Source organism: Notolabrus celidotus, chromosome 4 (assembly GCF_009762535.1).
Source record: "Notolabrus celidotus isolate fNotCel1 chromosome 4, fNotCel1.pri, whole genome shotgun sequence".
In the NCBI taxonomy this organism is placed as follows: Eukaryota; Metazoa; Chordata; class Actinopteri; order Labriformes; family Labridae; genus Notolabrus; species Notolabrus celidotus.
In genome coordinates, this window is record NC_048275.1 from 21595149 (window position 1) to 21612070 (window position 16922).

Sequence of the window (16922 nt, forward strand, 5' to 3'; positions counted from 1 at the left end):
CTAGTCAAGTTTTGGAAACTTTGAGACATACCGATCACACATATTGGTCCTACATTATTCTGATATCATTCTAGTAACCAAGCGAGATATATCTGTCAGTTGTTACACATGCATTCATAATGTATTCTCTACTGGCGACGGCACTGTGGTTTAATGGGTCCTTTTCATTACACGAGGACACCCTCATGCCTCTGTGGCCGTCGCCTGTCTCAAGTTTTAGTGTTTATCTTGGTTAAAAACTCTTCTTCAGGATGGACAGTGATAAAAGTACAATCCCAGAGGCTGGCACTGCCCCGGAGAGTAAAACTGACGAAGATAGTTTCACTAAGGTAAAGTCTAAAAAGACTCAGAAACGAAAACGAGAACAAGATGCGGCGGACATGGACACAGAGGAGCCCGTGGCGAGCAAGCGGCCGCAGTTCCCCCCGATCTCAAGCGACAAATTAAGGGTAAGTACTTTTGGAAATGTGGTGTGTGTTTAACCGAGATTGAAGGGAACATACTGGGAGATGATTATCTGGTGTTTTACGTCCTTAGCATGTTTATTTTGGTCTGTGAACTAACTTGCGCTTGCGCAGTAATGCCCCATAACAGCACTCAGCTACTGTGCTTTGATTACAACTCAACTCAACTTTATTATGTAGCACCTTTTATACATAAAAACATGCAGCCCAAAGTGCTTCACAGAGTAACAGACAGTCAGAAAACAACAGCAATGGTAAAATTATAGAAGGCATGATTAAAAATGAATAAATACTTAAAAGATAAAAGAAAATCAACACAGTAAAATTAATAAAATAAGAGTGGAAAGAAAAGTCAAAAATAAGGTAGAGTTAACAAGATCAGATGAACACAAGAAATAAATAAGATAAATAAATACATGTTAAAACAATGGTTTAGATAATAATGATAAGAATAATAAAAATAATGATAAAATATATATATAATAATAATAATAATGCAGCCCAGGGCTTAAATAAACTACTCCAAATTAAAAGCTAGATTAAAAAGGTAATTCTTAAGTTTACTTTTAAAAATTACACTCAACAGGGGCGCAACACATTGTACTGGTTTTTAGATACATTTTTGATGATTACTTCATTGTTTTTATCTGTGAAACTTAAGTATTATTTTTCACTTCTTGATTTTTCACAATTTTGTACCAACCAACCTCAGCCTTTTCAGAATCCCTTTTTAAATGCAAAACATTTAAGCTCGTGAAATAATCGCAGTTAATACATACCAGAGCCAACCTACACCGAAAAGGCCTTTTAGTAACTCAATAATTAAGTCTATTCCACAGTATGTTGTGCTGCTGATACTTGAACCTATTTCTTTGACGGTGTATAGACCAGGGGTTCCCAAACTTTTCAGCCTACAACCCCCAAAATATTGGTGCCAAAGATTCGAGACCCCCACTGTCCCTCAAAGTGATTTAATGTGGCTTCATTTAGCTGGTCTACAGAAAATCAGTCTACCTATATGAGCATGTGTCTGTGTTTCTGTTATGAATTAACCTACTGCTACTGATATTTTTGATAATTAACTGTTCACTAACCCTAAACTTAGGAGTCATTTAGCAAAAAGAAAGGCAACTCACCCACACTTTGGGAACCCTTGCTCTAAAATTATATTTGTCAGACATTTATGTGAACTTTAATGAGAAAATTTTGATTAAGACCCCTTTAATTCTTACCCATAGATAGTACAAAACATGATAAATTAATGTTATGTCATTTTTAATTGTGTCATAATAAAGTAATCCATCCATCTATTACAAATACCACTTATTCTGTTTAGGATCAATAAATCATATAACCCTCAAAATGATGCAACAAAACAATTTGTATCAAAGCGACATGTAATGGTTTGTCAGGGTTTCAAACCAGTTTGTTGATTATTGTTCCAGGGACCAAATGAGATGCGTAAAGTTGCTGTCCCGGCTCACAGATACACCCCACTGAAGGAAAACTGGCTCAAGATTTTCACCCCAATTGTAGAAAACCTGCAGCTTCAAGTTAGATTTAACCTGAAAACAAGGAATGTGGAAATCAAGGTAAGTTTTCCCTGTATATTTGAGCACTGTTGACATGATTAAAATATATATATATATAATCATTCCAAACTGTACAACTCTTATCTGGTGCTCATATTTATGTCTTTCATGTGTGTAATTAAGTTTCTTCTTTCTTTCAGACTTGCAAAGAAACACAGGACATCGGCTCCCTTACAAAAGCAGCAGATTTTGTCAGAGCGTTTATACTGGGCTTCCAGGTTGAGGTAAGTGTACCAGTGAAAGGTTGAGACTTAAGTTTGTAAATCTGATTAAAAGTGATACATTTTTTCTAAAAAATAAAAAAGTGTTTTATTTTGGTCAGTGATTAACACATACTGTCTCTTTCTAGGATGCCTTAGCTCTTATCAGATTAGATGAACTCTTCCTTGAAACCTTTGATGTCACTGATGGTAAGAGGCACTGACCTGGTCAAATCACTGTTCCAAATTTCTTTTTGTTGAAGCACTTTTCTTTAACTCTTGCAAAGTAACAGCATCACATTGCTTGTTGTCTCATTTAGTTGTGCTCTTTTTTTTTTGTGTCTTGGCAGTAAAACCTCTGAAGGGAGACCACTTATCCAGAGCCATCGGGAGAGTAGCAGGGAAGGGGGGGAAAACCAAATTCACCATCGAAAATGTCACAAAGACTCGCATTGTGCTTGCAGACACGTGAGTACTTTTGTACTTTTCTTTCACCTTTACTGTTGACAAATATTCATAGTAATCTTGGACATTTGCATGATTATACATTACTTGAAGGTCATTTATTTTATCAGTTTTTTAAATTACATTTTTATTGCATTTTTTACAGTAACACTGCTGGAAAAAAAAATAGGTTCTCAGTTCAGTTGACATGCTCAATAAACACATATTTATATAAATTCAAATAAAAAAGGTCTGTCAATAGTTCCAGCATCATATTCACAGTTCAACTCTAGACATAGATCTACTCATACAAAACTGGGCTAATGTGTGTACTTCAGTCTTTTACCTGTAAAGTGGAAGAGACTATAACACAAGCCCTGTGTTTTTGTGTCTAATAAACATGATGGGGATGGAGTCATTATGTGTTGTGATTGGGTTGTTATAGCAGGTTGGAACCCCAGCAGTGTGCGCAGTTAGTTTGTCAGATCAGGGATTAGAGCTGCATCCTTAGCAAAGATTTGTTCTTAATGGTCAGCTGTTGAGAAATAACTAGGGATGCACCAATCCTTCTTTTTAGGTCCCGATATCGATACCTGGGCTTTGGTATCTTCCGATACTAGCCGATCCGATCCTGGTATTGATTTAACAATCTCTATTCCTTAATGTAAGGATAGAATCATGTTTCGGCAACTTCAGGCTTTTCTGACTTGATGGTAAACTGTACCTGGGTTCCAAGTGCTGAACCAGAGGCTGGAATCCCTTAATTTCAAGGATCTGGAACTATTAAATTCAATAACCTGTCTGTTTTTCACACTTTGAATCCATTAATAGAAGGTTCCTTGCTTCTTTGCAGTGGGCTACAGCTGACGTAAACTTATTCCTTTGGGCTCCCATTATATTTTACAGCGCGACTGCCATCCGTGGAAACGTTACTGCTGCACATGTTGCAAGTTTCCGACGGAGTTGTTTGGAAAAGAAGCGTGACATGCACCTAAACTGCAGAGTCTCTGTACTTACCCTCCATCATGCTCCACTGGGCAAAAATGCAGACCGGCTGGCACTGAGGACGTAGGAGACGCACATGGCTGTTGTAAACACAGAAAAGCATAGGAGTGAGATGAATAGATCTGCCATGTGGATCGGCACTATACATCAGCCCTTTGTTACCGATATCCGATCTAGCTTTTTGAGTTCGATCTAGCCGATGTCCGATACCAGGATCGGATCGGTGCATCCCTAGAAATAACAGACCCTTGTTATCAACAGTCTCTACACAATGACCAATCAGAATCAAGTACTTCACACAGCTCTGTAATAATGTGAATAATCCCCTCTTGTGTCTTCTGACTAAAGTGTTTAAATAATCCTCCTCGACCTGTCTCTCAACAGGAAAGTTCACATTTTAGGATCTTTCCAGAACATCAAGATGGCCAGGACAGCGATATGTAACTTAATTCTAGGTAAGAGAAATATTGCTCTGATGTTTTACAAAGACAGAAGGAAATCCTGATCAGATGTTTGATGAGTATGTTTGGAACAGAGCTCTTTAAATCCACCTGTGTGGCTGACAACTGACCTTTAAACCCCCTTTTTCACCTCCACAGGAAGTCCACCTTCAAAGGTTTATGGCAACATCAGGGTGGTGGCTAGCCGGACAGCTGAGAGATTCTGAAGTGTGATTGGCTGCTGCGCGTATTTATCCTTTTCCCTGATAGGCTGGTAACACTTCCACTTTGGTCTGTGGTGATGAGATGGAACTGTGTGGAATGACACCTCGGAGTCCTGTTGTGACCTCTTGTTTGAGCCGTCAGCTGGTTTCAGGGTGACACATTGTGGAACAGTTGAGCCAGAAACATGAAGCTAAATCATGATACTTGCATAAACAGAGTGTAATTAAGTGTAAGCATAAGTTTGTGTAAATAAATAATTTCAATCCCCAATGTGAATGAATCCAGTTTCTCACTGTGTGGTAAAATAAATCTAATCTTAGACTAGGAAATGATTCAAGTTTAAACATTTATTTTCTTAAGTAGGGGAGAACGGGGTTGGTTGTCACACTTTTTACTGTTTTGATGATTGCTCATCATCAAAACATCTTTCAATAGTCATTCCTACATTAAATTGAAGCTTAAGGCATTGGCTTGAAATGTGTATCCCTCTCATTTTCCAACTCATTGTAACAAAGGCAAATAACTATCAAAGACACTCATTGTGACAACCAACCCAATCACGGGTTGTCACAATGGTATTTCAATGGGAAAAATCTTTTAAAAAAGGCAAGAAGGCAGAACTTAATTTGAAAGTTTAATTGCACTGACAAGTGATAGGCCTACATAACTTAATGCATTTTAACATAAAATGAACAAGGAACATGAACAGGAAACACATCTTTAGGCCAGCCTATATAACAACATAAAGAACGAAACAAATAGACCTAACAATAATGGTCTACTCAACTAGGCTACATGCAGTCACTGTCTGAGTTACAGTGATGGTAAATGTAGGGTCTGCGCACTCCAACTCATTTCACCATGCATGATTTTGCCAACATAGAGGTTGGTTGTTACATGTGACAACCAGCCCCAAAGAGAATGTGACGACCAACCCCAACTGGAATTTTTTGCTAGCATCAAGGCTAACAACCATCTAACAACTACTTAGCTAGCTAATAAAAATCGAAACTATTGCTTTTCCCTCACACTAAGGGTAACACTTGTTTTGTTAAAAGCCTAGAAGAAAAATACTGAGGAGCTGAATATTTACAATTTGACATGAAAAACACAAAAAGTCCTCTCACCTCAAGTTCAGCTGTCCTACTCCAGAGAAGACCATGTAGGTGAGCTCTGATCCTAATTCTGGAAATGTCCATACCCCAATTTGAGAGACAGTGCCCTCTGGTGGAGAGATATACTGAGTGTACCTACCAACCCGTGTGACAACCAACCCCATTCTCCCCTACACCCAGAAGAGAACTAAGAGAAAATTCATTACTTTCAACAGTTCAAAGTTTATTTAAAGTTTATTTAATTTTCATACAGTATCAAGTTTCCAACAGTCCCACAGCATAAGATGCAGCATGCAGAAAAGAAAAAAAAAGGTTTTCAAACTTAAATCTTTCAGATATCCCCACACAAACTAAAATGAACCCAAGTCCCTCAGAGAAAAGAAGCACTTACAAACTAAAGCGTGGTCTGAACTATACAGAGAACAGAGAGCCAGAATTGCATTTAACAAATACTTATATACAAAAGAAAGAAAAAAAAAAACATCAAAATTTCCCATTTAAGCAGAGTACAGTGTGTGGCAGTTTGAGACAGGATCAGATATGCAACTTTTACTGGAATAGAAGCATCTGGCTGACCCGGGTAAATACAAAAAAGTTACATGTAGTTCAGTTCATTTGGATTACCTCTCATAATATGTGTACATTTACCAAAATTTGGCAACATCCATATTGTATACCATTAAATTCTTAAATATATTAACATCACCATCCATGTGTAAACAAGAGGATTATTTCAAAAAGTTGATCTACATGCACAACAAAAAAATATATTTCCATGTCATGCAAGCACAGGGAGGCCAAAGCCGTGCAGAGCTTTGGGATTAAGGGTCGACAGAGCACTCCAGTCATGTCTCTGACTGAAAACTTCTGTTCAAACCAGCAGTTAACCTCCAAAGCAAAACCCAAAGCTGCTTTCCCGATGCTGTGTATAGACGGAAGCATGTTTCCCTTAGTTGTTCAAATTTAGTTGAATTTATGTTTTTCTCCCTGATGGTTTCAGTTGGTGCGAGAGGGAGAAGTGAGGTGAATCTGACAGAAAAAAAGTGGGAGAAGAAGCCAACTTTTGAAATGTACACTTTCAAATATAAACAAACTACAATATACATTCTATTCCATTGCACTCTGATCACGCCAACGTTAAGATTTTAAGTGTTCGTGTCAGGCCGAAGAAACTGACCCGTCCTGCACTGTACTGAAAAAGGTAAGTATTCAGAAGGGCTCATGTGAAGCAGAGGCAAAGCCTTCTCCTCTCGCTGTTAGAGAGGATGAACACAAATTGATTACCTAATATACACATATTAGTTAAAAAACGCTGCCTGCAGATAAGTCTCTTAAATGCTATACACTAGCACAAACGGTGTATAATCTCACCATTATTCACTCTCATACTATTACTCTGTTTTTAGCCAGGTCCTTCCAGCCTCTCCTGAAAATCAACCAAAGTCTTGAAATGACCCCACTGTCTTTCATAAATCATTGGAGTGCAGAGCTGTTCTTTGCATTACAGATTGTTTTTTGGATGTACGCTGAAATGCAAAAAAATGCTTCATCAAGAGTAAACCATGTAGAAGTTTGCAGCCACAGATTATTTCGGAAAGACATTTTCTTGGCATTTAATAATCTACCTATAATTTCATGACAGGAAAAACAAGGATTATCTCAAACGATATAAACACATTCTTAAGTATGAATCAAACTAGCAACCGTATCAAAAAAAAATCATGAGTATTTTTGCTAAGAGTTAGCAAAGCATTCACGGGTGTAATCCAAAACATGGTGTGTGGAAGCTAAAACGGAGGACAAAATGTCAGCAAATCTGAAATTTCATTTGCAGTAGGAAATGTCACAATGATCGACAGCGGTGATGATAGGTAATAACTCGGACTGGTTTCTGGATATGTTCTGGTTGGCACTTCATACCCTACTTTCTAGTTGTACTGTAAGTCAAGTGTTCAAATACTATACCCTTCCCATCACGAGACAACCAAAGATATACTTGTATTTTCTTCTTTATAAAAGACGAGAACAAAAAAATAAATATCAAAAATAACAATTACCAAAAAAAAAAAGAAGAAAAAAAAGAAGATGAAATATGAACACGCCAACCAGGCTCTTCACTGTGCCCTCTTTCCCCTACTGTTTCCCCCCTCTCATCCACAATCAGAGATGCTCGTGCGAATGACACATAATGTCCTTCAGTCTCTTCAAGTGCTACGACCGGGTTATTGAGAGGTTTTACAGTTCAATAACACTTCAAGGTTGGCTTTGCGAGGCCTGTGGTTTTATAAAGAAAAAGTGGCTTCACAGCGAGACAGAGAGAGAGAGAAAGAGAGAATACTTCCATTGAGTTACACAGAGAGCGTTTTGCTGGACGTCTTGAGCAGATCTTCAAAGAGATGGTGGAGAAAGCAAGTGTTGAGGAGGAAGGGGGGGGGTGAGACAGCAAGTAGAGGTGCGCTCACACGTCCACCACCATCTTTTTGTGTATATCGAGACCTCCGACCACCTGGAAGATGAAGAAAGATGAGAGTACAGGTGATTATTAACATTCAGATGCAGGGATTAAAAAGTAGAGGTGTGATGTATAACATTGAAATTGTTTATCACTATAATGCCCCTTTTTACAGTACACATTCTGAACCATCATCAACATGTTAGCAACAACACTGGTGATGGCTTAGTTCCAATAAGTGTCCCTGTATGCCATGACAGTAAATCAAAGCACAATATTACCGCCCTGGAGCTACTAATCTAAAAGGAATGCAGTTGTTATGGATGTTATTGATTACACCTGTGTGTTATGTCTGCTATAAAAAGAAGCCTTTCTCTGACTACAGGGCTGAGCCTGGAGGGGTGGTATGCTCCCATCCTTGAAATCTTATTGGACATCCCTGGTGCCGACACAAAATCTTGAACCAAGATCAGCTATTTGCTGTGTCAGATGCAGAAGCTATTCAGGGTGTGTTGCAACAGGCTACTGGTGGCTCTCCTTTGTTTGTACTTCAAAATGTGACTATGGATATGCATCTTTTTGAGTCCTTTAGAATTTGCCTCAGAAGATACAGATGCTGAACAGAAACAGACAGTTAAAGTCAAATAGTAATTTTTTTTTCTTTTTGTTTTGTTTTGTTTTATTTCATTTTATTTTAATTTATTCTTTCTTGTTTTTGCTTTGTTTTGGGCTCCTTTTTTCCCCCTCTCTTCACCTTTCTCTCTCTTCACAAGTGTATAAATGTGTCCTACCATGTTTTGTAATGTTTGTACCCTGTTAAAATCAGGGTCTAATATTCTACTCCACCATCCTGGTAATACACCTCTAAACGGATGAGAGCCTATTAGATCAAGGCATCAAATATGGGTCTTGTGTCCACCAGAGTGACGCTAATCTTCAGAAACTGAGTAGGTTCCTCTGAGGTCCAACAAGAAACAAGTTGTATGGCTAAAACGTTTCAACAAGAGCCTCTTTGATCTAAAATGAGAGTATCAAGGCCATGAACATTCTGTTAAATCAGTAAAACAGAACTGCAGCGGTGTATTAGCAAAACGTTCCTCTTTAGTCCCGAGTAAAAGACTTTTAAGAGCTACTTCAAAGAGTTAATCTGTAATAATTCATCAATCATTTGTGGAAACGGCCGAGGGCTGATCTAATTTCTAATTTTTCTGTGACATGCAGAAGAGTCTCCTCGTCCTGTATCCGGAACTATCATTACTACATCAGTAACTCATCCTTCACCCATAGATGCAGCTGCTTCACTCAGCTGATCTTTTGGCTGGTTCTTGTCCTAAGATCCATCGTTCATGGATTGAAATCCATGTCACTCCAGCTAAATCCTAAACCCCTTAAAAAAGGATTTGAAGATGGATTCTTTTCATATCTTCTCAGTTCAATTAATGTTTCAAACAGCAGAGTTTGTCCCTGCAATTTATCTTTTTATTCCTTTCTCATTCACAAGTTTGTTGCATGCTAGTTTGAACACTAAACCTGCACCTCTGAGCTTTTAAATCCCATTTAACTCTCCGTATTTAGTGTTCACACTTCTCTTAGGTTTAAAGACTTACGTTGAATCATTCTCAACATAAACTCAAAGTTCTATCTTTGATTTTTTGCAGACCAGACAGTGTGAAAGTAAAACCTACTGCTCTCCAGCCTTAGAAAAAAAGGCTGTTTGACCAGTTATTTTGTCCTTTTTACATTTGCTTTCACTACAACAAGCTGCATCAGCATAAATGTCTCCACCCGCCCCCCTCTAACACCCCAGGAGGAATCCGACTTACTGCACAAAACTCTTCGAAGGATATCCTGCCGTCGCCGTCCTTGTCTGCGTTTATAATGGTCTTGTCCACGATCTGCTGGAGCTGTGTGTCCTTCAGGTTATTGCCCACCATCATCTTCAACACCTGGAAGAGTTCGCCGTTTGAGATGTACCCGTCTTTATCCATGTCGTAGATCCTGAAAGCGACTGTGGTGCAGGGTGTCGGCAAGAGAAATGGAAGAAACAAAAGCCGGGAGAATCAGTCAGTTTAACAGCTTCACAGTGAGAACTCCTTTATGTTTGGAAATATGACCTCAGGTACACTCAAAACAAAAGCCCTTATCTATCTTTCCATTGATTGCCTTCTTCTAGAGATAAGATAGCAGATGGAATCTGAGGAGGGGCATCTCAATCAATGAATGAAAACTATTCAAATGTAGACAAAAGTTGATTTCAGATGATCGGAAGAGTCTGAATCTTGTTTTAGTAAGAGGTTTGTAATGTCAGAGGGGTCACAACCAGTGGCGTTTCCAGAGGGGTGGCCAAGGGTGGCACTGGCTACCCTTAAAATCCAATTGGCCACCCCAGGGGTCACCCCAAAATCCTAAACTATGGCTGTTTTTCGAAAACCACCTACTATACCAGCAGTACGTACTGATTATATGCAGTAAGTGAACAAGAGCAAAATCTGCAGTATGCCAAAACTCCTCAGATGTCGTACTGATTCGAGAAAATTTCACAGTATGCGTCGGACCAGTCTGCCTCGAGTACCGTTTCCCACAATGCACAACGCTTGTTCCGCTTTTTCTTTTCTCTTCTTTTTTTGACGGGGAACTCAGTTTTTAGGTGCTGTGAATATTATTAAATTCCATATAAACCACTTCCTAACTTTTTAAATCATAAGTGGATGCTAAAGAAAAATGTTCGCTATCAGCTTCGCTGTTTTTTACTTCTGCTTTTCAAAACCGGAAATTCAGTGACGTCTGGCCCAGTGTACTGCAACACAGATCGAACAGAACAGTCATACTACATGCTAAATTCAAACGCAGTATATAGTAGGCAATACCTACTGCCTACTACATTAGTAGGTAGTATGTAGCAGGCCATTTCGAAAACAGCCTATGATTGGCTATTTGCCTTGTCAGAGGTGGGGTTTCTTTTACAATCTATAATTTTGGATGAGTTAAAAGGCTGACAGTAGATTTCTTTATTAGTGCCCTCAAATGTGACTTTGAAAAAACATATTTTGTAAGTCCTCAAAGAATTAAGCTTAGAAGATTTATGCCACTTTGTCATGTTTTTTTTTTTAAGTCAAAAGAAATGTAACAACTGTTTAATACTTTAATGAAAGTAGGTTGTGAATACAGAAAGGGTAAATGTTATTTATTCCTAAATGCACTGGCCACCCCTGCCTATGTGAGAGCTTCAGTTGGGCCAGCCCAGTCAAAAAGTTCTGGACATGCCCCTGGTCACAACTACAAAAAACAAACAGCATAACGTTAAGCTCAGTCCTAAAGGTGACTAGAAACCAGTAAAGAGAGGCTTGAATAGAAGTGTTATAGTTCCCTCTTAATGGGAATAGTCAAAACTTAGCAGCAGGATTTGAAATTTTTTTAGGTGTAACTATAACCAAACGGTAAAGGAAGAGAACAACCAAGAAGGAAGTAGGAAATGAAAAGAGGAAAGGTTCTCATTTTGTAATGATTGAAATCTCTTAAAAAAATAAAACAACCTGATTGTGATGTTATAGTTATGTGAACATCTACATGTTCATAAACAGAGAAGGAAAAATGTCATGTCTCATAGATTGTCTTTGGTTTACTAGCCTTTGATTAACTCTGTACACAGCTCATCATTTACACTTTATAGCCCAGGAGAGTTTTTTTCTTGTAGCAGTATGGTGACACAAACAGCACAGGACACAAACAGCACAGGGGACACACAGGGGACAAAGACCCGGCAGGTTTCAGTCCCACAGCAGCAGAATGAGCCACACAGTCGCGCTACCTTTAGCCACGTGGGGTTTTGAAGAAGAGCTAGACTCACATCGAAGCTTCTGTTCTTTGTCCCCCTTGACGCTGAACTGCGAGACTCCCTCAATGAATTCTGGGAGAGGAGGAGGAGAAGAAGAATCATTCTGTGGGTTTTAGAACTGATCATGTACAAGGATATATCACACATTAAAAACAGACAAGCCTGCTTGAGACTGTAGTGCAATTGTGAGGAAGCTCAGTCGATTAGCAGGACTTTAAAAATAGGGATCAAGATACAGAGGATAATTGTGAAGTGTGAAAGTGAAACACCGTAAACAATGAAATAAATTAGTTTTTAATTTTAATAGGTTAATTATCAGAATTAGAACACATCAGCAGTTTACGTATCAAATCTCTAATCTATAAAAAAGCTGAGGATTTAAATACAATCAGCACAGTAGGAGTTGAGTTTGTATTCGTCACAGTCACTACAACATGCAAAATCAAAGCTCAAGTACAACACTTGTTTCTGACATCTCCCCAAAAAATGAATGAACGTTTGCCTGCATTAAAGTACAAACAACCTCTGCATGTAAATAGAACTATTAATTCAAAATCAAGTGTTTGTAAATGGTACAGTCAGTGCTCTGTTTGCTATGGTGTCAATGGTGGGCTAAGTTCTTGTCCTGGTCGACCCCAATTCTGATGATACCTGTTGAGCACTTGTGTGAGGACTCTTTCACGCTGCGGATTTACATAGTGGTAAATAAGAATACTCATATTCACAAAACTGGTCTTTTTTAAAAACTCCCTTGTTGTTAATTCTCTTTCTGGTAGAGTTTCTATTGGCTCAGGAGTAAACATGACAGTTACCTTGAAGTCTTCTTGTGGTCATGGCTCAATAATATCAACACTTCTGTTAAATATACAGTTTATAATATGAAGTAACAGTTTTATTTCTTTAGCTAAAGCTCCAAATTCAGAAAGGCTTTACATTGAACAGCTGTTTTCATTACTATTGATAATGTAATTCATTGACTCCTGAACTTGGTAGCTCCAATTTCACAGATCTGCATGTATAGTCGTATACGGAGTTCTGAGTTTGGCATTCTTGCATGGGTAGTAGTGGTGCCAATCATTAGTTCAATGCATCCTGTTTTCAGAAAAGTACACCCAATTAAAATGAGTACGGAAATTGAATTTTAATCAAATCCCCCAAAAAATCCAACCATACTGATCAAAGAGGCCTCGTTTTAGCCAGAAACAAGACAAAATGAAATGACTTTTAGGCTCTGTCAACTAAACGGTGTATGTGACACTCAATTATCCAAACACTGAGGCAGTTTTGAGAAAGATATTCAGAGTTGACACCCGTTAAAACAATTCTGTACAATGTTTCTACAAGCAGCTCAAAGACGGACATAAAACACAGTTAAGCTGTTAAGAGCCAATGGACTCACATCACATCAGCAGAGTTTGCTGCTTACCTTTAAAGTCCACCTCTCCATTCCCGTCTGTGTCAAATATGTCGATAACCCTCTGCACCAGCGGGTTCTGTTGCAGTTCCGGCAGGGACATAAACTCTTCCACGCTGAGAGAGCCGGAGTTATCTAGGTCGAGTTTCTTAAACCTCTTCCCTAGCCTCTTAATCTCATCAGCATCGACTGGACAAAGACAAAAAATGAGGGGGAGAGGGAGAGAAGGAGGAAATGAGGAATTGATCTTTTTTTTGTGGACAATCAGCTGAAGTTTTTTTAAGCATCTCCTGGATCATCAAAACTGAAAGGAAACAAATGATTAAGTCTAAGGTGGCTTGGATTGTAAAGCCCTAAAAGTCTCCTCAGATCAGCTAGAGGAGGAAGGGAATTTAGACTTATAGTGACCCATGACACTCTTTTTTACCTGCAGCAACATTCTCAAGCATAGATGAAGAAGCAAGAAAGTTACTTAAATATCCTCACTACCATCTGCATGGAAAGCAGCAACACATTTTGGAAGCTAATAGTCGCAATTAGGTCAAGGACAATACTTTTGAGCTCCACAAAACTTAGCTGATTGCTCCAAGCTGTAGAACTACAATCAGCATATTGTTCCAGAGAGAGCAGAAATGAGTGCAACGACTTAAAAAGCAAGAAAAGACTGCAAAAAGTAGGTACAGAACAGAGAGGAAAGGTGTAGATATAAAGAACTTTGTTTAAACTTACAGTTTTTGTTTCCGGCTGGAGTTTTTTTATAAGAAGTAGTCTGGATCTTTCGTTCCCCTGCCATAACAAACAGGCCTATATCTCCCTGCCTGCTGTACTGAACAATGATGAGGAGTAATCCTCAAAGCAATAACAGAGCCAGTTGTTAATTACTATATAAGCTCATTCACACATGGTCACATGATTCCATTGGCCAACCACACACTACCACTTTGCTTTGGTTTAATCTGGGGTCCTAACTGACACGGGCTATCTATTAATCTCAATACAAGGCTCGTAGATTTATGAGACTCAGATTTCAGTTCATCCCAGTTTGGGTCAGGTTGGCTGACCTCTTTGAGGACAGCAGGTTCAGGTGATAAGACAGAGCAATCATAATTTGCATCATAAATTTACCATTTGAGTGGCCACGGTGGAAAAAGATTGCTGACAGTGTTAGCAAAACATTAAAGACTTTACAGTTTGTCAAACTATGCAGCAGCATACTCAGAATATGATGTGAAGAGACAAAGATAAAGGTGGGTGTAGGCTGTGTTTGGGGTTTCACATTCAGAAATACTGTTCAACTTCAAAGAGAAAGAGAAAGTAAGAAAGACAGGTTGAACGTTGATCCAAACACAACCCAGGCAGCAGACTCTTGAGTTAGTCACAATGAAGGAACTCTGCAAGTAAAGAGCAGTATGCCTCTATAATGTGCTGTGGTCCACTTGACACCAACGTTACTGTATTTGTCTTTGCCTCAGAAAACAGTAATGATGTAATGCTCATCTGGAAAACTGAAAAACAAAACAAAAAATCTCTTCTATTAAAGCTGACAGATGTTAATGATGACAATCTGAGTTTTATTAGACTGAAGGAGTCATACAAGTAACAAGGGGCATTGAGTGCAACAGGGACAATGCAGTAAACATACAGTATGAACTTCATGTTTTGAACTCAGTAACCCCTTTAGTTGACAATGGATTCATAGAATAGAAGAATATAGGCGTTTTTCGACCGCAGAAACTTTACCCCGGAACTAAGGACTTTACCCCTGAACTACGTGCGTTTTGACAGGAGGAACCAGGGTCTAAATTTAGTTCAGGGGTAGATAATCTCCCCCCTGAAAAGCCCCTGCTTGGGAGGTAGTACTTTTCAAAGGTCCTGGGACTTTCGGTTGATTGTAACGATGTTTGTGGAGATAACACAGTTGTTGAAACACAGAGGGAGTTCCTGGGAATGCATACTAGTTTAGTTTTTTATTAAGATTTCAAAGTATTATTTAATATAATTTCTTTTCTCCATACATCACAGGCCTGATTTGCACAATCTACCTGGGACTTCAGCCCGCGGTCGAAACGCAGACAACAATGGGAGCCCAGGAATCTTTTAGTTCCGGGGCAAGTAGTTCTGGGGGCTAAAAGACCCCGGAACTCTTGGTCGAAATGCACCTAAAGTATTGTAGAAGTCATAAAACTCAGTAAAGATAACACTGGGAGCTATCTGGTCAATCAGAAAACAGAAATGTGGTCTAATATATTTCTTTCCAGTGTACCTATGTGTTTCTTTTGCAGATTGTTAGACTTCCATGATAGTAAACTGATTACATTTGCATTGGGTGGATTGTTTTAATAAACATAAGACATTTTACAAAGTGGTTAAGACATGCACCCCATGTACAGAAGCCATAGTCCTCGAAGCAAGCGGTTCTGGTTCCTCAACCCCCCCCCCAGGCTTTTATGTTGGGTTTAACAATTCTATAACTTACCTTTTACTATAATATTGATTTAAATGTTGCTTTATTATTTTAGTAATGTTAACTGTTATCTTATTCTATTTCTATGTATTTGTTCATTCATTTATTTATTTTTATGTATCTACTCAGTTTCATTGATATTTTTAGCCTTAATTTTATTTTCAACTCTTATCCTTACCCTTTTTAAATCTATTTAAATTAACTGTTTGTATTTTTAATTTTGATGCTTTAACTTATTTTAATTACACATGTTTTATTTTTGGTGTGCATTACTCTCAATTTTATTTCATGTTATATGTATTTTTAATTTGTATTATTATTATTTTTATTATTATCATAATAATTATTATCATTTTCCCCTAAAATGTCTTGCCATTTTTTTTATGTTTGCTTCTTTCTTGTTTTTCAAATCGCTGTAAAGCACTTTGGGTTGCATTTGATTTGTATGAAAGGTGCTATATAAATAAAGCTTGATTGATTGATTGATGAATTTTCACTTTGGAAAATGTAAACAAAATCTGTTTTGGCGGCCTTCTGTAACTAGCTTCATCTGAGGCCTATCCCTTTGCAGCAGTTGAAAGCATTTAATAGTCTAATGTAGAACTTATTGGTCTTGTTTGATTTTGTAAGTCACATAAAAGATGTGGCATTCATTTGAGAATGTTGTAACTGGCCAAGACGTTCTCACAGGAGCTTTAAACAGTACGTTTACTATTCAACTGTAGAAACACAGGATTATGGGTGATGTTAAAAGATCATTTTAATCGCTTATCCTTACATGACTGCAGCACACTGTCCCAGCAATATTTAGAATTCAGGTGTAATTCTCGGTCATGTTCCTTGATGGATTATTCTCTTAATCATCTTCAGCATTAATATCAGTGACTTGATAGCTGTGTGTCCCTGTGCTGCATCTAGTAAATGTAATTTGTGATGCATAATCTGCAAAGCTTGTTGATTAATAAGCATTTTTCCCCCTGTGCATCAGGACCAAACACAGCACTTCAGTAGACGATGCATGTTTGTTATGCTCTATCTCATTTCAAGTTTGTTTTTTTTTGCAGGTACAGCAGATTGTTTTGCTGGTTTACACATTTGTATCTATGTTCCTGACAACTCCTGATACATCATGAATCTGCTGACCCAAAATCTGATACATGCCGCAGGGTTCCTGTGTCCACAAGGTGCGAGTTATCAGAGCCAAGCACCCGGCTGTCCTCTGACACAAAACACTTCCTTATCAGCAACCGCCTGTTTCCTGTTCACGGCACA

The 16922-nt window shown here is 38.4% G+C and overlaps 2 protein-coding genes across 4 annotated transcripts in view; one reads left to right on the forward strand and one right to left on the reverse strand.

Annotated features, from left to right (window-relative positions):
- Nucleotides 1-138: 138 nt before the first annotated feature.
- pno1 (partner of NOB1 homolog) lies at nucleotides 139-4646 on the forward strand. The gene is made up of 7 exons (XM_034681514.1): nucleotides 139-449; nucleotides 1910-2056; nucleotides 2197-2280; nucleotides 2406-2466; nucleotides 2607-2724; nucleotides 4090-4160; nucleotides 4305-4646. The coding sequence occupies exons 1-7, from the start codon at nucleotides 252-254 to the stop codon at nucleotides 4370-4372; spliced, it is 747 nt and encodes a 248-aa protein (XP_034537405.1). The 5' UTR covers nucleotides 139-251; the 3' UTR covers nucleotides 4373-4646.
- Nucleotides 4647-5687: 1041 nt separating this feature from the next.
- ppp3r1a (protein phosphatase 3, regulatory subunit B, alpha a) overlaps nucleotides 5688-16922 on the reverse strand; it is a 36819-nt gene continuing 25584 nt past the window's right edge. For 2 of the 3 annotated variants that reach the window (XM_034682143.1, XM_034682144.1), the window contains 4 exons: nucleotides 13199-13375; nucleotides 11746-11844; nucleotides 9761-9945; nucleotides 5688-7991 (listed from right to left, as the gene is read on the reverse strand). In XM_034682143.1, coding sequence (XP_034538034.1) covers nucleotides 7944-7991; nucleotides 9761-9945; nucleotides 11746-11844; nucleotides 13199-13375 — 509 coding nt within the window. In that variant the 3' untranslated portion in view covers nucleotides 5688-7943. The remainder of the gene's footprint in view (nucleotides 7992-9760; nucleotides 9946-11745; nucleotides 11845-13198; nucleotides 13376-16922) is intronic. The other variant, XM_034682145.1, reaches the window with a different exon arrangement.